This window comes from Sander vitreus, chromosome 12 (assembly GCF_031162955.1).
Source record: "Sander vitreus isolate 19-12246 chromosome 12, sanVit1, whole genome shotgun sequence".
Lineage (NCBI taxonomy): Eukaryota > Metazoa > Chordata > Actinopteri > Perciformes > Percidae > Sander > Sander vitreus.
Window position 1 is genome coordinate 26,591,849 of NC_135866.1, and position 25,774 is coordinate 26,617,622.

At 40.5% G+C, this 25,774-nt stretch overlaps 1 protein-coding gene across 1 annotated transcript; it reads right to left on the reverse strand.

Annotated features, from left to right (window-relative positions):
- Nucleotides 1-699: 699 nt before the first annotated feature.
- gad3 (glutamate decarboxylase 3) lies at nucleotides 700-24,074 on the reverse strand. The gene is made up of 16 exons (XM_078264937.1): nucleotides 23,854-24,074; nucleotides 22,897-23,004; nucleotides 20,866-20,972; nucleotides 17,760-17,895; nucleotides 15,921-16,011; nucleotides 14,366-14,478; nucleotides 13,574-13,689; nucleotides 12,694-12,773; nucleotides 12,284-12,338; nucleotides 11,425-11,541; nucleotides 9,478-9,542; nucleotides 7,800-7,878; nucleotides 5,048-5,197; nucleotides 4,580-4,687; nucleotides 3,787-3,876; nucleotides 700-3,617 (listed from the first exon to the last, which is right to left on the reverse strand). Exons 1-16 carry the CDS (start codon nucleotides 23,873-23,875, stop codon nucleotides 3,444-3,446), a joined length of 1,611 nt encoding a protein of 536 aa, XP_078121063.1. The 5' UTR covers nucleotides 23,876-24,074; the 3' UTR covers nucleotides 700-3,443.
- Nucleotides 24,075-25,774: the final 1,700 nt, after the last annotated feature.

Genomic DNA, 25,774 nt, shown 5'->3' on the forward strand with positions numbered 1-25,774 from the left:
ACTACTAAAAGAAAGTTCTACAGTGTTTGTTGTTTGCGTTTGTTCATGTTTCACAAAAACTTTAACCTGAGCCAGACCGTATAAAAAAGATATAAATCATATCACATCCATACAGGGATAGTAGTACACAGCTGTTAAAACACAAAATATATGACACACTGGTATCGGATCAGAACTCGGTATCGGCCGATGCGCAAGTTCAGATATCGAAATCAGTATTGGGAAAGAAAAGATAGTATCGGACCATCTCTACTTTAAACCAATGACAATCGTCTAAGCACCGGACGCAATAATGGTGCCTCTGCAAAATAGCCTCGGGAAGGAACTTGTTTTGGTGGAACATGCTGGTTAAAAAGTTGTTTTAGTCGTGCAACAGAAAACTCAGCTTGGACAGATAGTCTAGCTAGCTGTCTGGATTTACCCTGCAGAGATCTGAGGAGCAGTTAACCATAGTCCTCAGAAATCCACCGGAGTTTAGAACGCCAACACAAAGAAAGAGGAAGGTGACGGACATCCGGCTGAAAATGAGGGACATCCGGCAGATCTTCATAGTAATCCCTTAAATGAATAGTCGTCGATATAGACTAAATGTGTCCTAACCTCATTAGCTGGACAAACAGCAGATCTCCTTATGTACTAGCAAACCATCCTTCTCTGTGTTCCCAGATCTCATTAAGTACAATGGTGAGAACAATGGGCCAAGGTTGTAATAAACCAAAACAATCCTTTAATGCACCCACATTGAAATGGACTGAAGGTTGTCCTGACTGTGGCTGAAAGAAAGGTCACGGTATTATGAAAATCAATAGATTTATCACATTTGGGCCTGAATGTCACCGTGCAATCTGTCTATTAGACAGTATATGCCAAAAATGTTCCAACATTATTGTCCGATTATGCTGAATGTGTCATACTGCTGTGTTAAACTAACAGGTTTCTAGCAGGGTGTGTAGTTAGTTGGTTTGGTTTTTGTTTTGGCTGATGCACATTACCAAAGGTCAAACTGAAGGTACAATCTGAAAATGTTTACATTGCCAACACTGACTCTTAGATAATACAGCAAACATAAACATACTAGACATCACAAGACTTCACTAGACTGTACTGTAAATCTCCCCTTAAATAAAAGAAAGATTTGCCACGAAGGGCAAGGTGAAGATAGCTCTAGTCTAAGTTTTTCTAGTCTGGACAACATAATTAATAAAACAAACTTTTTGGGGCATTATTAATCCGAAATTAAGGATGTTAAAAAATGAGAATCTCGACTCAAATTATCCATGTTACATCCTGTAAATGACAAGTCATATATCATTATCACCTCCAAAATTAAGTGAATGTTTGTGAAACAAGAACAGTGTGCATTAATTGGTTTAATTCCCCACAGTAATTATGCCCGTTCTTAGTGTTTGGCTGGAGAGTTTTAGGAACAGGTGGAAGAACGATGGCATTAAACATTGTGCAGATATAATGCGGACCAATGTATGATGGGAGATTTCAATCTACAGCATTGCAGGTTTCAGAATAGCCAGCTGAGACCCTTATCACTGTCTGACTGGAGTTTGACTCCATCTAGTGTTCAGGTTGCTAACTGACACTCAGTCCTGCAGGAAGCCGAGAGTTGTCCAAATCAGCAGATGGTGCACCAAGATAAATGTGGCAAAGACAAACGAGTTACTCTTTTGCAAAAAACAAGACACACCAACAGAGCCAGTTTTACTTAATGGCCTAGCAGTTGAAGCTGTGGGAACTTTTAAGTACCTAGGTACGGTTCTTGACAACCATCTGAGTTTTTTGGATAACACAGACTATATTTATAAGAAATGCTCACAACGACTTAGTCTCCTCAGAAGACTGAGCTGTCTGGGCGTCAGTGCTCAGATTACTGAGCTGCTAGTATACACCACACACACTGAAAGTGTTTTAACCTTTCACCTCTCTGCTTGGTTTGGCCATTTAAGCTGCAAACTCAAGGTCAGGATAGTGTCAATGGCTAGCAAAACAGTGGGGAAACCCCCAAAACACCTGACCCAAATATACACTGACAGAATGAGGAAGAAAGCTAGGAAAATCACTGCAGATAGTACACACCCCCTTCTAGCCAGTTTGAGCTCCTGAAGTCTGGAATGCGCTTCAGAGTGCCTCTGGCAAAAAGTGTGTTTAAAAAATCCTTTATTCCAAATGCCATCAGTATCCTCAACCAAACCAAGTGACAACATCAAACTGAGCTGCTATTTTAATGCATTTAAGCATATTTATTCTTTTTTATCCTGATATTTTCCTTTTCTTTCATCTTTTTATACTCCACTTATTATGTCTGAGATGTTGTCTGTATGTTTATCTATCTTGTATGGCTGGTGAGACAAAGAAAAATGTCCACCTTGGTGGACATTAAAGATTTATTCTATTCTATTCTAAGGTAAAGTTGCTGTAGTATGCAGTACGCTGTAAAACTATTAAAAGTGGTAATGTTCAGCAAAGGCTGTAGAGCACATGTGTCAAACTCAAGGTCCGCATATCAATTTAGGTTCACAATAAATGTTGGCCCGCCTAGTTGTGCACCAAAACAAAAAGACAGGAAACGGTTTTTCAAATGGCAACTGCACGACACTTAGAGCAGAATTTGGTAGATTTGCCGACTTTGAGACTCCCAGAAATTCCCACAGAAGCAGAGAGTTTTCGAAGTTAAACCTGGGAAACAGGTTGCTGTGAGTCGACTTTTAAAACGGAATCTTTGTTTTGCTTGATTTCTAAGGACCTATTTGCTGCTTTATTTAGGGCTTTATGTGGACCAAACTGTAAGTGAGAAGACTATATGAGACATGGAATAATACAGTCAAAGATATTTGATATATATCAATAAACTCTATATGTCTGGCCCTTGATGGGATTCTCCTTTTCCAGTGTGGCCCGTAGTGAAGTTGAGTTTGACACCCCTGCTGTAGAGCATAGCTAGAAGTACAGTAATTGTCAAAAGCCTGTGCACCGACGTTTCACTGTGTACCCAGGCTGGATACAATGAAGGCTTATGCCACAGCAAAACAATGGTCCCAAAGTCGGATGTACTCATTTCTACTAATGAGTGTTTTTCATATTATATATTCTGTTAATACAATGCATATATCTATATATCTACATTATTCTTACTACTAGTATAATGTCACTGCTACTACATTGCACATCTGTACATTCTGTTCATACATTGTTCATATTACATAGCCATATTTATTCTGCTCTTTAACACTGCAATACTGCCTATGCACCACCTGTTTATACTTGAATATCGCATTGCACTTTTCCACTTCTGGTTGGACGCAAACTGCATTTCACTTTGTCTTTGTACTTGTACATTGCACAATGACAATAAAGTTGAACCTAATCTAATCTAATCTAATCTAATCTAATCTAATGACACAAACTGGGCTGAGACCAAATCATATCAGATGTCATAAGTCATCACCCAGCCGGGTGATCTCGTCCAGCAGGAAGTCAATGTCCTCTTGCTGTGTGGCAGGATTGGAGAACACACACCTGAAGAAATTGACTTTGGCTCCCAAAGGCTGATAGCCAATCAAAACAGAGCCCTTCTCCATCATCCTGCTTTTGATCCGAGGAGCCACCTGCAACGACATAAAGAGTGAAGATCGCCATCAAGAGTATGGACCTCTTTGCTCTGTCAGGCTCCATTACAACTCTTTTCATCCATTGTCAACATTCAATATAAAATGCAGCAGCGGTGGGATTTCATCACTGAAGGAGTCCAGAGGAAAACTGATGTTGTGTACTGACCTGATGGAGTCTTGTGTCTCTGTCAGGTCCAGGTTGCTGGCCTCTCAGACTGGGAGGGATGTACCAGAAACACACGTTACTGTGCTCCGGCTGTGTGACAGTTGGAGGACAAATATGCCCAGTAAGAAGTGAATGAGGATTTAGATGGATAAGGAAACACTAACACTATAAACTGAACTAAGACTACAAAATAGGACAAATATACACAACATGCTTGGTAATATTTTGAACATGGTTAGTGCAAGATGTTTAAATGCACCTTTGCAGGTGCAAATGCATCTATTTTGGTTGTCTGACATCTGCAGTAGTTTACAATCAGGCTAAAGTAGGTTGAAAAGGTAAAGCTTTATATGTCTAGGATATAAATAACTGTTGTTTTAAGAGAATTACAACAATTAGACATTGTCATTGAAAAGCTGTTGAAACAATGGGTGGAGACTATCACTCCACCCAGACACATATTCTATATGTACGGGGAAAGTCCCAACCTGACAGATGACGTGAATAATTATTCAAGACACACCATAGTACTGGCACGCACAGGTATGTAATAACTGGTGAGCATGATCACTCTGGTTTTTCTTCAGCGACCTCAAGGTGGAGAGATAGTCTCTTCACTCAGAGAACAACGGTTACAATGTAACCTACAGTTACTGTATGTAACCTAGACATCAGATTTATCCTGGTTTAAAATCAGATGTCACGATTGGAATACAATTATTTGGACACTGTGATCAAACAGATACATTATTATATGTATTTTGTACCATGTGAAGACCCTGTGAAGACTTACATTGCTTTTGAAGACCAATTCAAAGTCTGTCCTCCTCTGCAGTTGGTCATACAGATACTCAGCATTCTCTAAGCATTTGTTGACCTGAGATCCAAAGCCCTCTGAGCCCTGGGAGTGACGGAGACACAGAGGGTAAGTAAGCATACAGACATCTTCTCACACAGGTAAGAATGAGAATAATTAGTGAAAAATGAATTAAACAAAGCAGCACCCAGTAAAGTAAAAAGTAATGTCACCTAGTATATACACATACACACCAAACTGCATTCCTCAGTATCAATCAATGCTCACTGTACTTTATAGTGCATGCAGGGGCGTAGCACAAAATTCTGGGCCCTGTAGAAAGGCATTTTCTCCCCGCATCCACAGCTATTCATTCTAGCATCTTTTTGGGCCCTCCTCACATGAGAGCCCTAGGTACTCAGTCCCCTTTCCCCCCCAGTCCGACGCCCCTGAGTACATGAATACCTTTGCCTTCCACATGAGCCAAAGTTTAAAGACATCGACATGCCGGCCACACTGGATGCTCTTATCTCCAGTATCATAGCTCACATCGTAGGGTTTGTCTTTCTGGAAAAGGTAGTCAGCCCCCAACTCATTACACTCCTGCAAGAGACCCTGTGGAGATGAGAGACATGGAACATTAATACAAGATACAACTACATGGATAACCTTAACTCCGATCCTCCACTCGTCTGTGCTGCGTTCCGGCCGCGTTCCGGTTTTGTTCCATCCTCTCCACACTGGGAGCGTCTCAGAAGCGGAGCGTCTTGCTGCCCCACTCACAGATTTTGTCTCTACAAGTACTTTACAGAACAATCTTGTGTTTGTTTAACTAGTATCCACCCTCCACTCCAAGCACTCCTACAGTTAAACTCCATGCCTTCTCTTTTCTGGTGTTGTCCTTAATAAAAAAAAGATCTGTGATGTCGTATTATGTTTTTCAACCTCCAGGATGAATCTCTCGTTGTCCGTGGTGTTGTAGAGGAGACGTATACGATATTGGGGGGTATCTTTTGGTAAATTGACTGGATAGTCTACCTGTTTCACTTCCTTCCCGGCTGTCCAAACTGCCCGCGCCTCGCGTGAAAATAGAGCTGTCGCGTATCTTTAGCAGAGCGGAGAGCCACTTCACGCACGCTTCTGGGTGTTGTTAACGTGTTGTTTACGTGTGAGAAATCACGTATATTTGAACTGTTTGGCTTTCCATATATGGGACGCGCCGTGGCGCGGATGGTGAAATATCAAGCATTGACTTGAATGGCTGTGATTGCTCGCAGGTCACGGTGGCTCCGGAATGCAGCGCAGACGCACCCGGTGGAAAATAGGGGTTAAAGACAACCCAACAAGTCCTCCAAACCATACGACCCATAGGGGCGTTTTATTAAGTAGCGCCTTTGGCAGTGGCAGGAAATACGACCCACAGGAGTGTTTTGCGTGTTGGTTATCTAAAGATAATAGTCATGGTTTTAAGCACATTGATGGCGTTGTTAAATGGTCACAGTTGGGTTACGTTTAGGCAGAGAAACTGTTAAATTTAGAAAAAGATTGTGGTATGGGTTTAAATCAGTACGTTTGTTATGTTACTTTACTTCAGGTTATGCACGTGACGCAAAACGTGACATAGTGACACGTTTGCTCTGTAAAAAAAACTCACAAGACACAAACTCAGGTCTCCTCCCTTGTTTGTTTGACCGATCCACCAGCCCCAATCTATCTTCTTGTGTGGACTTTGGTGTTCTCATAATTCATCCCCTTTTGATCCTGTCACAATTATTTTGGTTTTCAGGGGAGAACCTTCTGAAGCTACTGTGCTTCAGGATAGCTATGGAGTGATGGGCTGCGGAATAGAAGAACAGTGAGAAATTCAGGGAGCTTCAGATTCTATAATTGGAAACCCTCTCTTTCACTGTCTGACCTGCTGCTGCTAACCATTTCAGCTCATTTACACCTTTGAGGTTCACACTTTTAGTTTCCAGGATGACCAGCTGGCTGAACCAGCTGGTGGCTCTGCAGAGTCCAAGACAGGCAGGATGATTTTTTTTTAGGTAAAAACCTTTAATGTTTACCATTGTTACAACTTCAAAACAACTGCTTTTTAGCTGGGTATAGGCTCACTCAGTGGACTCACACAAGACCATGTGACTGTTAGACCCAGGTTGTTAAAACAAAAACAAAATGTTCCTTATGTTATCCTTTAAGGCTTAAAGTATGTTGAATGTTGACTGTGGAAGTGCTGTATTGTAATAAATATAAAAGCACATAAGCTGAAATTGAATTATTCTGTTTGTGAGAAAATCTTCTAAATCTTTTCCTTCTTCCTGTGTGAGTTTCGTAGCTTTCATGTGTTGTATTAAGTAGCCTATTTAATTTGCAGGTGTTCTGGCCGTGTACCAGCTCTCTGTCACAGAATATCATGTTCCTCACCACTCACTTGCTCTTAAAGCTATTGTGCCTAGTTTCTGTCGCCCCCATGAGGAAGTAATGACAACGAAATCTGTCGGCGCGCCCACATGATACAAGCCTTACGTGATCGCGCACGTGCCTCTGATTGGCTTAGCCTGTTATTCTTACCCTAACCCTAACCAATCCCCACTCCTCATGCCTAAACCTAACTACGTTGACACGTCTAGCAGATCTGATCTAGCATTTACCCTCCTCCACACAGTTACTAGTAGCCAAGGAGGACACGGAGGATTAAAAAAACATGATGGACTCTTCAGAAGAGGTAATTATCTTCACTCAAGCTTCTGCGCTGGAAAGTCACCGGACGCCACAATCTTCTGAACATAGCCATACTGAGAAACACAGAGAGAGTTGTGTGGAGCTGATAGTATTAATTAGCTTTGTAGAAACTCATTTGGCAACGGCTTGAATGTAACGGACGTTCATTAATATTAAAAAGTTATGCACTAAAGCTTTAAAGTAACACTCATTAAACAGTCAAAGTTAAGCACAATTTAATAAAGTAATTATGGCGTGACATACTATGGTCGCGTGAACCTGCCTGATGAGTCTGGTGGGTCGCCACTCCAAAAGGTTGAGAACCACTGCTTTAAGCTATAGCTTCATCATGGACATAGACAGGTTCAGAATACCATGTCTTAGAAAATACATACTGAACCAAAGTGTAAGAAGTTTGTGTGATGGTAAAGGTAATCATGTTTTAGTTTTTTGTGTGATGTACACTTAAATTAAAGAGTGGAGTATAATGTCTTACTCTCTTCTTGACTAGTATGACAGAGCACTGCAGAGGGACGCCCATCATCTTGTGAGGATTCCATGTTACAGACCAGGCCCTGGAAAAAAAATCTTTGTGGATTTAGCAATGCCACACTGACTGACAGACATTGGCAACCTTAGACCATGGTGCTAACAATGCAAAAACAGCATCTGGCCAGGGCCTTAAATAAGGGAGTTTTTTGTTTGTCTCTCATATAATAAAAGATGACACACCAGCACCCAGAAGTAGCCTATGCAAAATGAAACACACAGTAACTCACATAGTTTTTGATGAGCTTCAATACGATGGATGTTGTGGAAAATAACAAGGCAAGGACTTATAGAAAAGAAACCAGGTCAGGTTGCTGGTGTGTGTTATACTGTAGGGGAGACCGGGTACAGTTGTAACACAGGGTCAGTTGTAACACTACCAATTCCATGAGTAAGGGATAAGATAGGAGTCATGTGACAGTTTCAGTTTCCTCAGGCTTCCTTTATGATCCCACATGGAGGTTTTCCAGTCTGTGTAGCTATCTCTCCTGAAGCTACAGCAGAAAATCTAATTCTGAGGTAAGAAAGTAAAAAAAAAATAACAAGATAATATTTTGTTTAGTACTTCTACCGTTGTAGATAACGTTGTATGAGTTCTATCAGGTGAAACTGTAGTTTCTCTAGTAAAGAATGGTGTATCAACCTCCTGCTAATTTCAAAGCACAATGCTAATACAGCTAGCTAAACAATGGCTGACAGTGGCGGGGTAGGATGTAACACGTGTTATGAACGTGTTACAACCATCAAGTGTGGATCAAGTGTGTTTTATGTAGCTTTTGGGTCCACCAGGCATGCACTCCAGGCCTGACCAATTTCATTTGTCACCATTTTGACTCTGATTAACAATGCATTTCATTTGTTTTTTCTTGTCACCATTGTGACTTAAGAATGCATTTCATTTGTTCGTTCTGTGGAATGGGGGTAAATATGTTTATGTTAATTTGCTCACACACACACACACACACACACTCACACACACACACACACACACACACACACACACACACACACACACACACACACACACACCCACAAACACCCATATCAATGTGTAGGTACAGACATGCACACACAAACACTCCCCATATTCACACATATTTTATTGTTGCAGCCATTCATTTAAAATAAAACTGTTGTTGTGGCATATCACTTGAGTACCCTTAGTTTTTGTTAATTTTGTCTACCTGTTACAACTTACTCCAGGAGTGGGGTAGGTTGTAACAAAGGACCACCTTGTATTTGTCATCATCTCACAAAGTCTGTGATATAGTTAAAGAAATTTAAATTGTTGCCATTTGTAGCAGACAAATGTGGGTACTTTGCCTAAAAGTTTCAGATGTGTAGCTAAAAAAAAAAGGTAGTTTTAGGTGCTGAAGAAAAAAGTGTTACAACCGTACACGGTCTCCCCTATAACAGAGGGATTTCTATTCAGTTGGACAAACCAGTTGATGTAGGCAAATAGTGTCAGTTGTCATCATGCTTTACTTTATTTTTTCAAGCTGAATTCACAAAGAATTAGGCTGATAAATGCTTTGTAGTGGTGTCCCACAGGAATCCCACAGGAATCCCGAGAGAAAGAAAGACACGCCAGGTGAAGTGGTTAGGTTGCGTGTTCATGGACTTACCGTTCAATGCCCTGTAGTTTCATCCTGTGCCTGTCTGACATCAGGAGGCCTCCCCCCCACGCTGCCTGGAGAGAAAGGAGTCAAATTATCATAAAACATACCGATTCATTTAAGTCCTACACATTCTGGCTGTGTCAGAGCATGTGTGTGACGCTGGTTACATGATCCAATCAGGTGTTTGTTATGGAACCCACGCAACTTCTTGGCAAGACCCACCCTTCAATAGCATTCACACGCTACTATTGACCAGGCATCCATGCTTACGCAAGGTAACGGAACCTGATTTGTTCAGGTCCTATCCCCTGACCAGTCGGCTATCCTAACCTTAAAGCTTTACTGCGTAACTTTTTGATATTAATGAACGTCCGTTACATTCAAGCCGTTGCCAAATGAGTAGCTACAAAGCTAATTAAGACTATCAGCTCCACACAACTCTCTCTGTGTTTCTCAGTATGGCTATGTTCAGAAGATTGTGGCGTCCGCTCCTGCGCAGAAACTCCGGTGAAGACAATTACCTCTTCTAAAGAGTCCAACATGTTTTTTTAATCCTCCGTGTCCTCCTTGGCTACTAGCAACTGCGGTGCGCGGTCACGGTAGGCTTGTTTCAATGTGGACACGCCGACAGTTTTGTTGTCATTACTTAGAATTCTTCATGGGGGTGACAGAAACTACACACTATAGCTTTCTCTACTTGAGGTCAATACCTAACCCCAACCAATCAGGCTGCTTCGTAGGGCGGGACTTGCCTAGAAGTTGTGTGGAATCCATAAAATTGTTGTTTGTGGAATAAGAAGACTAAGGTGGACATAGTTTGATGATGATTAAAACAAACATGATTTAGTTTTTGAGGCCTTTGTTTGGGTTTGGGTTAAGTTAGGGATTTGTACAGTATTGTATAGTAATTATCTTAAAGTGCCCATGTTATGAAAAAAAAACTTTTTCTGGGATTTGGGGTGTTCTTTTGTGTCTCTGGTGCTTCCATACGCATACAAACTTTGAAAAAAATCCATCCATGCTGTTCTGAGTGAGATACGGGTTTCTGAATGTGTCCTGCCTTCAGTCTCTGGGTGAGCTGTTCAAAATCGGCACGGCTTGTGACGTCACAAGCCGAAACGAGCTGGCTAACCACAACCGTTAGCTCATAGTATTAGCGCATGCTAACGCTAGCATGCTACGTCGTTCTCAATAGTAAAGCACTGCTACAACACACACAAGTTCACCATAATCTACAAAAGAACTACTAACATGTGCGCCCTCATTTAGAAGTCTCCCAGCTAATCCTGCCTTGTAACTGACCGAAGTTGGAGATACAGCCTTTCTTTTACTGTCTATGGAGCTAGTTAGCTGACATGATCTACATCTGAGCTACTGAGCATGTGCAATCAAAGATAGTACAGAAGAAGTAGAAGAAAAAAAGTCTCTCTCTGTAGCTAAAACAGAGACCAGGTGGAAAGAGGATCTGCAGCAGTGAGAGAGAGCTGTGCAGTACAACAAATATATGGTGTTTTTTGAAAATTAAACTATGTAAACCTATTCTGGTACAACCTTAAAATACAATTATGAACCTGAAAATGAGCATAATATGGGCGCTTTAAATAGCACATTATAGTGTATTGTTTTGTGGTGTAGTGTATTATGTAGCAATCATCACTACAGTATAGAACCTACAGTATGTGACACCTATGTATTTAATATGTGATATTTATATGAATACTGCTTTGGCAACATGTTTTTTTGTTCATGCAAATGAAGTGTAGATAGATAGATAGATAGATAGATAGAGAGAGAGAGAGAGAGAGAGAGAGAGAGAGAGAGAGAGAGAGATAGAGAGAGAGAGAGAGAGAGAGAGAGAGAGAGAGAGAGAGAGAGAGAGAGAGAGAGAGAGAGAGAGAGAGAGAGAGAGAGAAAGAGAGAGAGAGAGAGAGAGAGAGAGACATGTCAACTTACATCAACATGCATCCACAGTGTGTGTTTATGGCAGATGTCAGCAATGGCATTGAGAGGATCGAAGGCTCCGTACACGGTGGTGCCTGCTGTCGCATTCACATAGAACGGAACCAAACCCTGGAGAGAAAGAAAGAACTGAGGTTGGCCTCATCATAAATATGTGCTGTACTGTCTGTACCAGCTGTCAGCTCTCCATCAATTGATACTTAGTCTCGCATTGCTAGACCCTCCTCCACAGCGCTGCAGAAGAGGGTCTGGCTGGTCCACATAGCATTCCGGGATGGGAGAAAAACGTGCTCTGGTTTATTGTCATTTCTTTAAACCAATCACAATCGTCTTGGGCGGTGCTAAGCTCCGCGCGGAGCCACGGTGCCTCTGCAAAACAGCCTTGTGAAGGAACTTGTTTTGGTGGAACGTGTGTACGTTCAAAAGTTGTTTTAGTCGTGCAACAGAAAACTCAGATTGGACAGATAGTCTAGCTAGCTGTCTGGATTTACCCTGCAGAGATCTGAGGAGCAGTTAACCATAGTCCTCACAAATCCATCGGAGTTAAGAATTACGAATGTACAACACAAAGAAAGAGGAAGGTAACGGACATCCGGCCAAAAAGAGTGACATCCGGCGGAATTTCCAGCGGCACCGGAGCAGTCCCGGAAGTGGAACGGCGGGGTTATAGACTAATTGTGACTACATCATGTACAACAAATCTCAATTTAATTTAGGGATGAGGTTTTGCCGACAAACCAGATATTGAAAGTATGTCTTAATACTGTGAGATATGGGACATTTTGAACAAATTTAGTATTTTCTCATATAAACTGTACATATACTGAAATATTTATTTTCCTTTCAGTCATACCTTTTCTTCAGCTGCAACAATGCAAGCCTCCAGTTCAGCTGGAATCATTTTCCCTCTTAAATGACCAGACGTAGACAAAGGTTCAGTAAACAGCAACTGACTGTGGTCCTTAAATTCATGCAGTGTACATAAGCCATATTGACTTGACCAAGCCTTGACACCAGCCTGCTCTCTACAGGCACTCTAAAAGGAAGAATTCTCTATATTTAAACATAAAAACATTACAATGCACTTTAAAGATAAAATAGTTTACTATGCAGTAAACATGCAGCCCAATATACAGGATGTTTACTAGCCCACTAGCTCACATTTTCCCATAACATAGACATTCACAGGTGAGCAAACATTTCTTTTGTCGTAAATAACATTGGCTATTAACAAACACTTGTGTACTTTGTGAGTGTACCCACCTTTCATCACATTTCACCATGACCACATTGTCACTGCCCATCCCCAGCACAGCTGCAGATTTCTTCACTGAATAGTGACTCTGAATGGGTGGAAATACAGCCATTCATCTCCATTTGTCTCAATTCAAAGAAAATCCAAACAGGTACACCCTTCATCCAGCTGACAGCAGTGGCTGCATTGTTTGGTTCCAAGAAGAAGTTCCCAGGTACAAATAAGTATGAGAGCTCTGCTTATATCTCCAGAGATTGAGCTGTGTGTGTTCAAAAAGGTGATGCCCTGCTATGACCGTATTTGGAGATAATAGCTTGGTGCTATGAGCTCTCTGAAGGCCTAACTCAATGAGATGTTTGTTGTAACCTCTGTCCTGAAATCATTCAGCATGCTTGCTGCTGAAATGTAGGAGATTGTTTCCATCAGTTGGTTACCTATAGCCTTCAGTGTATCAGATTAACAGCTGACCCTTACATCATGGAATGAAATACCTTTGTGGCTATGTAACAGAAAAAAAGTAATGGACGCTAGACAATAATTCACATATGTGATGGAATTCATTTAGTTCCTTTGTGCTCCCATTACATAGAAGAAATAGCATGAATGAATCAAAAATAATTTAATATTTTTAATAATCAACCTATGGTAAGGGTCACTGTTGTTTACAAATTTGAACATAAAATTTGTCCCATCAACAGATTTTCATGATTTCTAAAAGGCCTGCTTATGGCAGTGCTAAAATCCTTTACAATAAAAGAAACATTAACTCAAACTTAGTATAAATCTGGGTTAATATTGCTCAAACTCCACAGAACATCAGTGGGAGGTTGTATATGATCACGGCTCCTTAAGACCCAAATAGTGCAATAGTGTCTGAGGTATGATTACATGTTCCGAAGTGAAGAGGGCCAGCTGAGGCAGAAGTCCCATCCCTCTGGTCTTCACCTCTGGGTAGAAGTGATATCTGGCCACCAGGATGCTGTACAGGTTGGATATTGTGCCTCCTTCGGAAAACAGAATGCAGAGTTTATTGACAAGTATGCCACCCTCTTTATTTGTGCTGTGCCTCTATTCATTTGTCTGTTGTTGTGTCTCAGATACTATATCCTAAATATATAAGCATACGTATATTAATGAAGTATGCTATGCTCACATACTTGATGAAGTATTTCTGATTTTGATATTGATAATGTACAGTTTTGGAAGATGTATGTATGTAATATTGTGTGAATGAATGTAACAATTCATTTTTGAGTTGCAGATAATTAGAGAGTGCACCCATGTTTTTTAATCCTCTGTGTCCTCCTTGATTACAAGCAACTGTAAAGGGGGCATGGTGGTGCGCGATCATGTAAGGCTTGTATCATATGGACGCGCCGACAGTATTGTTGTCATTACTTAGAATTCCTCATGGGGCAACAGAAACTACGCACTATAGCTTTAAAGAAATGCCAATAAACCAGAGCATGTTATTCTCCCATCCTGGAATGTGGAGGAAGGTCTGGCAGACTAGGGTGTGGGTGATATGCTGGTGCGGGTGAGAACCCAGCAGGCTCTTTAGAGAATATTTTAGACAAAATAAAAAAAATAAAATAGAGATGTTCAGTATCACTTTTAACAGTTTTTATCCAATTAACATCCATCCACCCATTTCTGCCGTACCTTTCTTGCATGTATTACCTGGACAGAAGAATCCGTCTCCCTCATCATCAGACCATCCCACAATGCTTTGCATCTTCCTCAGCAGAAACTCTTCCATGAGGATGAAAACAGGAGACACTTCATATGTAAACCTGGTAAAGAAATGTATCGTAAAGACAAATGATTCACATTATAACTGGCTTCTAGCAAACATCTCATGTTTATCTTTCTGAACTTAACCCTTATGCCCCCCTCGGGCATTTTTGTACATTTTTGTGTAATATATAATGAAATAATTCAAAGTTTTACCTATCATTTAAAGGGTTAAAATCCTGAAAATGATTGAATGTTTTGGTAGTTTTGAACAAGTTTGTTGTTGGTTGTTTAAGAGATGTACGTGGAGAAAAAAAAAGCAGAAAACAATATTGATGTATGATGATTTAATAGCAGTCTTTTTGTGCATGTACATTTTTGCCACAAAGGTGTCCAGAGGGTAGTACATTTGAGGAAAACACAAGGGTTAAAGAAATTAATTTCTAAACACTTCTCTCAAAATGTTAAACAGCCGAGGATTACTTTGTAAAGTCAAGTCAACGCCAGACTATTGCAAATACGTTCAAGAGCATCCCCTATTTAGTAAGGTAGTTTCAAGAGTGCACCACTGCTGAGGTGCATACAGTGGCACGTTTAAACCTGCGCTTTTTTTGCTATTTTTGGTGGGGGGATTTTTGGCCAAAAGGCGTTCCCACCATCCCACCTTGTCACAAAGGCATGCAAGGCATGTGGAAAGATGGTAAATGATGTAGTTCTACAGCATCTCAGGCAGCACAAACTAAGGAAAGGACTCAACTGCTCAACTTAAACATGTTTGAACTTGAGCAAAGATTTTCATGATTTCTAAAAGCTACAAGCTACAACTATGATAAGAGTTGTAGCTACAAGCTACAACTATGATAAGAGTATACTAAAGGAAAAGCTTCTGTAACTATGGGGAATGAACCCTCAAAGCCGTGTGACGCATCTGGACCCATAGTGGGTGAGATGGTTTGAAAATATGGACCGGACTGCTTGAGATATCTGTCATATTGGTCAAAAAGCTTTGGCTTTCCAAAAACTGGATCACTGAGTCCAGGAAAGTTATTGTATCTGCTTTTATATATTTAACTGTTTTAACTGCTCTTCAATGTTTAATTTCTTATACTGCACTGTAACTTTTTCCCGTATTTTATCTGTTTTTAATTTTTTAATCTGTTTTCATGTAAAGCACTTTGAATTGCCCTGTTGCTGAAATGTGCTATACAAATAAGCTGCCTTGCCTTGCCTTGCCTTGAATGACTCAACCACAGACATGTACAGAGACAGGGGTAGAAATGAGAGGTCATACAAAACTACTGGAGTGACTGGTAAATTCTGTTTGTGTGATCATATACATACATTGTTTGTGTGATACGAATTGCCTCTGAAATGTAGTGGCGTAGAAGTAAACATAAAATGGAAATACTCAAGTTAAGAATATGTACCTCTAAATTGTCCTTAAGTACAGTACTTGAGTAGACTACGTCAATACTTTACACCACTGATGATGAGGTCTTACATGTTAGTGTTGGCTGTAGAGGTTAACCACTCTCCTGCTATACCAATCACATCCAGACCTGAAGACAGCTGGTTGAAGAAACGTGGATGGCCTGGAGAAACAAAAGTCAGAGGTCATAGGCCAAGCAAGTAATTAGTTAAGCGAGATAGTGGGGGTGTATGAGGGGTGCGGCTGCACAGGGCCTCACGCCTCTTAGAGAGCTTTCACACCTGTAGTTCGGTAGACTCGGTACGATTCGGTGGTGGAGTTGCAACGTTGTTCAGTCCTTCCAGAAAAATGAGTTTTTTTGTGATTGTTGCGGGCAAAAATCCTCGATTATGCGGCACGTTTTCTTAAAAAATGTGATGGAATATGCGGGATATTTATGCAATGTTATGCGATGAAATTGTGGGAACTTGCAAAAACTTGCAGCTTTTCGATGATGTTCACGTCGCGTAATTACGTCACTTCATAACGTTCCCATGGCAACAGGGGAAAATGGCTGCTCTTGTGTGAAGTAAACGCAACATTTTTCAACTTTCTGCTAAGATATATGTGACTTTTTTGCAACGAAAATGCGGGGATTATGAAATCATGCAAGCCCCGCAGAAATCGGCAATTTATGCGGCGAAAGTGCGGCGTATTTGAAAAAAATGCGCCCCCCCCGCAAAAATATGCGGACTTTGGCTGATTAGGCATTGAATTATGCAATCGCATAATCACGTTTTTCTGGAGGGACTGGTTGTTGCATTTTTCATTTGCTTCGGTTAGCGTTCACGCTGCACTTTGTCAAAAGGCACCAAACATTGTAAACAAATGTCACGCGGTCAAAACGGTTGCTTGTTTATACAATACTTCCTGGCCTCAGAAATATCTAACTGCAATACAATGTCCTAGGTCTGTATTTTGTGTTTGTAAAGTTTCATGAGGCTGTGATTATCCTAGAGCAGGGGTCTTCAACGTTTTTTAAGCCAAGGACCCCTTAACTGAAAGAGAGATGGAGCAGGGACCCCCTACTACATCGCCAAAAAAAATATTAAATTGTATAAAAATGAAGTTTCACATTAAACTCAGCCTACAATAACATGTAGGGCGGCCTTAAGCCTTTATACATACCGTTGTTGCATAGAATACTAAGCTATTTAAATAATTGTTGACATGATTTTATAAATCATGTTAAATGTTGATATTTATGGATGGCTATCTTAGTGACTACCTCACCTATAGGCCAGTACGCTTATCATCAATGGGTTTTTTCACGTATAGGCTGATATATATTTACCAGTAATATGATGGATTCATGTTAACACATTTTCATTTTATTGGAAACTTTCAAACAATAATTTGGTGGCTCCCCTGCAGTGACTCTGAGGACCCCCTAGGGGTCCTGGACCCCCCTGTTGAAGATCTCTGTCCAAGAGGTTAATACAGGTCATTTTATACACTGACGTCACATCTCACATGACAATGAAATGGCTATATGGGGAATAACATCATCACAAATGAATACAATGTTAGCCTACCTTTGGAGTGTTATTTAGACCCATTCCCTATAGAAAGGGGATACAAGCTAGATTGGTACCACTGGATTCCTTAGGGTGTCTAGTTTAATAAGACGCCAATATCTTCACTCTAGCAGACAGTAAAGTTGGCCTAAACGATCCAGGGCTTTTGAAAAACCATTTGGGGCTGGAGCCCCAGAAGCCTTTATTTCTTTAATACATTTGTTATGCAGTTGTCAATTAAACTGTTAATTTCACTTTACAGAATCAACTGTCTGATCCTGGGTTGAGGCTCTTCTGTGTCACACACACACACATACACACACACACACACACACACACACACACACACACATACCTGTACTGACGCCATATTTGAGTGTGTCTCTACAGTCCACAAGTAACTGCTCCAGAGTTTCCGGTTGGTCCGGCAGGTCCAGACTGAAGCCCTCCAGTCCCTCCTTCAGCTGGTGAGGATGGTGGAAGTCCAGTATCTAAAACACAGCAGCATTTTTCATTATGCCATTCCCTGTGTCTCATATTTAATTATGTGCATTAACATTCATTACACATTTTTCCAATAAAGCCTCTTCAAAATCATCCAAAACTATATTGGCTGTATCCCAATAAAAACAATTCACTACACTAGTGCCTGCTAAAGCCCTATCTGCTGGCAGCAGTAGAAAGTGTGGTTTTAGGGATACTAACTAACTTAAAAAATAATATAACTCTGGGTGAATGCATGACCTAAATAATTGCTGCTGTTATTTTTCATTAATTTACAATGGCTGGATAGAAAAGTGCTTGGCTCGAGAGGCCACTGTGTGGGGATAGCCCCATGCTCGCAATGTTAAGTTCCACCAGTGAGGGGAAACAACACCGAAATGCCCAAAGCCTCTGGCAATGAAAGCAGACGACAAAAATGTGATACCAAATAGTCAAGCTTATTGCCTGTTGGCTAATAGCCAAGTAGTTAGTATTTTTTTTTCTGTAAAGAAAGCTCTGGTTACAAATGACCAAAGTGAAATTTGATTGTTGTTCTTTACTGTTGTGTTAGCATTTTTTATACTCCAGTGTTAGATTTCCCCTCTGACAGAGATGTTATCCTCTGTTTCCTGCCCAGGGACTACAGATGAAAATTAGCTTATAGCTAACTCTGTTACTGCTAAGGAGCTTTGCATTGTCCTTGTCAAAAAATAAATAAAAACATATATGAATTTATTTTTATTTTATTGGTACATTTGATAGGGACCATGCATATTTATGAACATTGTTGTATAAAAAACACCATGTAAATATGCCAAAATTAGTAAATTATCTTCTACAGCACACAAAAGTCTGCCTTTTGAAGAACAACTTGAGATGAAACACCTTGGAGCCAACCAGCCACAGGATATTGTTATAAACCAAACTACTAATAAAAATAAATGAAGTTAGTTAACTTAGATATGGGAGCAGGGCCATGCCTCATCCACGTCTCTAATCACCTGTCAAGCTTACTTATAGCCGTCAACCCATTCTGTACTTTACCATTTGTCAGTTTTCTACAACCGAAAGCGTGTCATGGTTGTGTATGTTTTATGCTTCAGTTTCCTTATTTATTCCTATTTTGTAGTCCGTTTTCTCCCATGTCATGTCTTGTTTTACTTCCTGCCTTGTGTTTTCCCACCTTTGTGATTGTCTGCCCCACCATGATGTGTTTCACCTGTTCCTGTGTCCTTGTGTCACCTTGTTTCACCCTCGTTACCTTGTGTATTTAGTATCTGTGTTGTCTTTGTCTGTTGTCAGATCATTGTATTGTGTGAGAGTGTGTATAAGGCTGTGTCTCATTTCTCTATCTTACACCTACCCCTTACCCCTAGCCCTTGGTTTGCGCGCTCCCAAGAGAGTAAGTGCTGTCCCAATACTCATTTTAGTCGAGGGGTAGGGCTAAGGGGAAGGGCTATATACCCCTCGACGCCAAGTAAGGACGCAAGCTTACTTGAACAGCAAGGGCTATCCAGATTCATTGCGTAACAAGGAACATGGCTGCCCCGTCGACCAGAGAGAGTATTTTCGGCTTAAAGAATTGATTTAAAAATTATGACAGCCTTGTTTTGTGCTCTACACAGTCCTGTACATATATATTTGCGACCATATTTGTAATTGAAACGTTTTTTTAAATCGCTAGCTTGCTATGCTAACGCTAACACTAAAGTTAACGTTAACGTTAGCTACAGTGCTTATTTGCACAACAGTCACGCATTTCTCTGCCTTGAATGGACTCCATGCATGTTTACAGTGTTAACTAAACTCCATTAGCAGCGAATTTCGTTTGATATCAGTGTATAACACTACCGTATTGGTACTGTATTATTGTAAACATGTGTAATTCATTCCTGTTCATGCACCTGTACATTGTTGTTGGTCATGATACAGGACACTAATGAAAGAAATGGGGTATGAGGGGAAAGGTTACTGGCCAACAGGCATCAGACTGGGGTCTGGAATTTCAGAATAGCTGTAGTTTTGTTTGTTTGTGGTCTTGTGTGTCTTTTTTGAGTTTTATACATTTGAGTGCCTTCTTTATATGTGTGTGACATGTAAGATGATAATGGTTCTGTAATATAACATTTTTATATAATGTTTTTGCCTGTAGTATTTACTTTATTGGGCAATAAAGACAGCTTTTTGTTAACAAAGAAAGTGTTTCTGAACATCAATGACATTCAAAACAGTGATAACTGAAACAGATAAACAACACACCATGCAGTGTGTATACAAATATGTATTGCAAACAGACCTAAGTATGTATGATGATGTAACCAAGTGGCGTCCCATTTCATAGGGTATATAGTTTTCACCCCAACCCCTTACCCCTCGTTTTTCTAGGGCCAAGGGCTAGGGCCAAGGGCTAAGGGGTCGGGGTAATAGAGAAATGGGATTCAGCCTAAGTCTACCCCCTTTGTCTCGTTGTTCCGTTTTTTTGTGATTCCTGGTCTTTTGGCTTCCTCAACGTTTTGGAGGTATTTTTGCCTGCTGTCTTCAGGACTATTTTTGTTGTATCACTTTTTATTTTATTAAATCCTCAAGCTCACCACTGCCCTGCTGTCTCTGCATTTCTGGGTCCGCCGTTTCCCTAAACGTAACAACGTGCATCGCATGCTTAAATCAATCTAAAAGTAAGACTTGTAATGTTTTTGTTTTTTTACCAGAGCAAGAGAGAGGCAGCCATGACATGTATGTTTGCTTTTAAACTGAAAATTAAAATCAACCTAAACGTGAATCTTGCCTGGACAATGGACTTTCTTTATTGCACGAGTTCAACGAAAGATTTGAATATCATTGAGAAGAGTGTTGAGATACTGTACGAACGAAGAATCAAATAAGGGATGGAATGTCATGACATTCCCATATAGAGCAGGTCTAGACAACATTTTTTACAGGATTTCAACACAGCAGTCCTACAAGTAACAAATGAGTACCTTGGAGCTCCTCTGGCTTGATTTGCTGATTTGACTCAAAAGGATGTTAAGCAGTTCCTGCAGAAATCTTCTGGTAATCTCCTCACCACCTGAAGCTGGGAGCAGGTCTACACACACAAACACACACACACACACACACACACACACACACACACACACACACACACACACACACACACACACACATCACTTTCAAGTTGCCTAACCTGGGAGATATGGCCCATCTTCGCATAAAAAAATTTAGCTATACAACTATGGCAGGAAATTAGACATCTTGCAAACACATACTGCTGGCACAGAGAAAGTAGCATTTCACCATTAGGTTTTTAAATAAAGTCACTGGGGTGTTGCCACCCTGTCTTCTAGACATTAAGTTCATATACTGTAATACTAATAACAATTTTTCAGCAATGTAATACCACCCCGATTACAGTTTATATATCAATATAATGAGGGAACATTGTTACAGTAATAAATATATCTGGTAAGTTGCAAAATGTTAGTTGGATGTAGTTTATTACGCAAGTAAAAAGGAATTTACTAAACTTGTGTGGACAATCACACCATCTTCAAATAAATACTATGGGAAAGCTTCAGGTTGATTGAATATTGTCTAATTTCTTTATTCAAATTTTTTATTGAGCCAGTTGGTCTAATTTAATCGAATCATGCCCTTTTTGTCAGGCACGCTTTTCTTTTTTGGTTTTTCTGGTTCTGTATAATTAAAAATCTATAATAAACAGATTTCAACAATGACAGTAATGCAGGTGTTGTGGAAATACTTTAGAGAATTACCAGAGCTAAAGACGACTTACTGTAATGTCAATGTTTCCCACACACACACACACACACACCTGTACACACACACACACACACACACACACACACACACACACACACACACACACACACACACACACTTGTACACCTGTATACACACACACACACACACACACCTGCACACACACACACACACACACACACACACACACACACACACACCTGTACACACACACACACACACGCCTGTCAAGTAAGTAAGTAAGTAAAGTTTATTTGTACAGCACTAATCACAGACAGTCACAAAGTGCTTCACAGGCCAAGTAAATAAATGTGTGATTATGACAGTCCAGCCATGTGATCTAAATGTCCAGTTAGCTTGAGCTTAAGACAGTTTCACATTTTGTTGTATGAGATAATTAGATTATCAGCAGAAAAAAAAAAACTTTTACAATTGAAAGATTTATTAAAAGTAGTTTTTTTTAAGGACTTTGTACTTGGTACTACTTTTATAAAAAAACACATAATGCCACATGTAATAACATTTTCCAGCTTCCGTTTAGTGACACTCAACTTATTTTAGGTATCAACCCAAAACTAGAAAATTAAAACCCACTGGAGGCGCATTTAGTTTGGTTTACAGTCATTCTCTGGTTTGACCCACTATAACAGAACTAGTTGAAGACACGCTTAATATGATCAATTTGCAACTTGATTGGCTTTGGATAAGATTCATTCATTCAACCTTTATTTATACTCGAAAGATCATTGAGGGGCAACCCTCATTTACACTATCATGCGAAAAATAGAAAGACAATAAAACTTTCTGAATTGGAAAAATGATTTGATGAATAAATTACGGAAGAAGACTAGAGCCGCATATGAAAAATGTATTTGAGTTCTGAGAATAAAGTCAGAATTCTGACTTTTCTAAAATTGTCTAAAACAATGTTTTTAATAAAAAAAAAAAAAGAAAGTTTGAATTCTGACTTTAAACTCAGAACTCAATATATATCTTTTCACGTGACACTGATCCTCTTCTGTAATAAATTAAGGATGCAAAAGAAAAATTGTGTAAAGCAAGTACAAGTAGAAGTTTGCAGGTTTAAAACCAGATTTCTAAATTGTCCAAAAGGCACAAGTGAGTTGATGTTAATGTTGGTCACCCCTAACATAAACAAAGAACATGTTGCCTGCATCAATGATGGAACGACCAAACCTGGTGTGACTCTGGACAGCCGGAGCTCTCACCTTTGCTGTAGATGCTGCTGAAGTCGGCAGGTGTCTGTCCTCTGTCTCTGACTGCTGCTGAGTTCTCCTGCTGTTTGTCCATCCCCCCTGATTTGTTAATGATGCTTTCTGAAAGCACACAATATACGTATTTGTCAGTAGATGTGCTGCTGATGTCTTAGCTAAGTCTGTGGGAACATTCATATCTGCTCTGAGTAAAACGCTTGAATACAGTTAGACACTCTGTTGCTATCTCCTATGCCTTTGGTGACAGAAGCCTCAGTTTAAAGTGTCCCAAACCGAGAAATGTTCTAGTTGACATTGTCAGTGCATTTTCGAAAGCCGAGAACAACAAGGTCAAATAACGTGACATATAACACAATAAAAGCTCCTTCTTTGCCTTAGTTTGAATGTGTGGAAAGTTACAGATTGCAGTTCTATATCTATTTGACTGACATCATGTCACCAGCTGTTTGTGGCACGCCTGATCAGACTCTCTTGTCTAAGATGTTTGTTATCTGGGTGGAGGGAGCCGTTAAAGAGTTTGGGAAAGTGAATAAGAGAGCTAGGTTTTTGGCCAGAAAAGCTTCTTATTTAAATGATAAAATAAGTTCCTACGATCTGGGAAAAACAGATTTATTAGAACAAGTTGGTTAGAGTTCTTGCAGTCTTGCAGAAGCTTTTCTGGCCAAAAACCTAGCTCTCTTATTCACTTTCCCAAACTCTTTAACGGCTCCCTCCACCCAGATAACAAACATCTTAGACAAGAGAGTCTGATCAGGCGTGCCACAAACAGCTGGTGACATGATGTCAGTCAAATAGATATGGAACTGCAATCTGTAACTTTCCACACATTCAAACTAAGGTAAAGAATTTGCTTTTATTGTGTTATTGTACACGTTATTTTACCTTATTGTTCTAGTTCATTCACATTAACGCTTTACTTTGCATTATATAGAGTCATCAAACTACTCTTACCTGGCAGCTGTAAGAAATCCATATCAATACAAATTACAAACTGTTCTTCAAAGATGTTTCTGAGCAATTTAGTTCAGTCCCACTGTTACTATTCTTTTAAAACAGTCAAGATATCCCCAAAATCATATTTCATTGAATCCTCTTTCGCTAGAAATACTCTGACTTGATAAACCGGTCCGCCTGAGAGTTGTTTAGAAGTCTGTGATAGCAATTCATCCAACCTGAGGCACACAAGACAGCGTGGTGGCTGCCTGCTGCATTTAAAGAGCAGCAGGTGAAGGGAGGTGTGGTCTGCAGCCAGCTGCTGCTGTTTGGCTTTCGCTGAAAGCCATAGATATATATACTGAAAGCAAGGAACACCTGCATGATGTTTTTGTTATGTGACATCGTGCCATGTAGGGCTATGAGTTTTTCTTCATTTGATCACAGTGTTAAAAAAAAACACAACATTCTCATTTTTTCTTTCGACATCATTTGGTTTTATTTGGCTAGGCTTTGAGATATCCCTCTCTGTAGAACTCTGATAGCAGGAGTTGCTGGTGGAGACTACAGAGAGTAGGCTATTATCACATGGTATTTTAATAAGCTCCAACTGCACATCCTCCCCTGTACTCCTTCCACATCAACAGAGAAAGGGTTTGACAGCACAGGTTCTTGTCAAAATGAAGGCCGACAGCTCCTCCAACCAATGACGGCACGGAACACCCCGAACAGACTCGAGTCACTGACCTCGCCAGACTGTCCAACGGACGATTATCGGCCCGGTGTAGCTGCCTTAATTCAATTCAATTCAATTTTATTTATAGTGTCAAATCATAACAGGAATTATCTCAGGACACTTTACAGATAGAGTAGGTCTAGACCACTCTCTATAATTTACAAGGACCCAACAATTCCAGTGATTCCCCCAAGAGCATGCATGAATGCGTAAGTGCGACAGTGGCAAGGAAAAACTCCCTTTTAGGAAGAAACCTTGGACAGACCCAGGCTCTTGGTAGGCGGTGTCTGACGGTGCCGGTTCGGGGTATGATGAACAATGGCAATTATAGTCACAATAAAGATAATGACTAGAAGTAATAGTTGCAATAGTTCATGGTGTCGTAGAGCACAGCAGGGCGTAACAGGGCGTGGCAGGGCGCTGGCCGGACATAGCTAGTCAAAGTCGGGCATTGCAGAGCGTAGCAGGGTGTAATAGGGCACAGCAGGGCGTAGGGTAGGACCACGGCGACAGCTGCCACCATGATGTAGGTGCCATCATGATCCAAGATGATGATGCTGGGCGGAAAAAGAACATAAGGACTCTGGGGAATAAGCTCCCCGGAGCTATGTTAGTAAGAAGCATTTCTGGGACATGAATACACACAGATGGAAAGAGAGAGGAGAGAGAAGCTCATTGTGTCCAAGGAGGTACTCCGGTAGTCTAGAACTATAACCGCATAACTAAGAGCTGCAGAGAAGGAGAGATAGGGAGGCTGTGTTCCGTGATTGTGGCTACACATCTTCCCCCGCCGCTCTAGGCGAACGCTGCAACTCCTCACTCCCCAAGTATACGTAAGCTTTTTATGAAGAGAAGCAGAGATAGGGAGGGGGTGCGTCATGACTGTGGCTACACACCTTCCCCCGCCGCTCTAGGCTAAATGGCAGCCAACTCTTGAAAGTCTGTGATCAGTGATGTGAGCACAGTCACCCATTTCCCCATTTTCACAGAAATGTGGGCAGTTGGGAAACAAGATCATTTCACACAGTTGGACAGTTAGCAGTAGCCCCATAATTGCCGCTACTTGCCACTCAAAAAGTTGAAGCTCGTAATAAAAAAAAGTCATGTGTGCATAGGCCTGCATGTGCGACACAAGCTTGCAAGCTTTTGTTCAATGTGAGCTCAACTAAAGAGGTCTGCCAACCACTCAAATTTGCTCAGTTC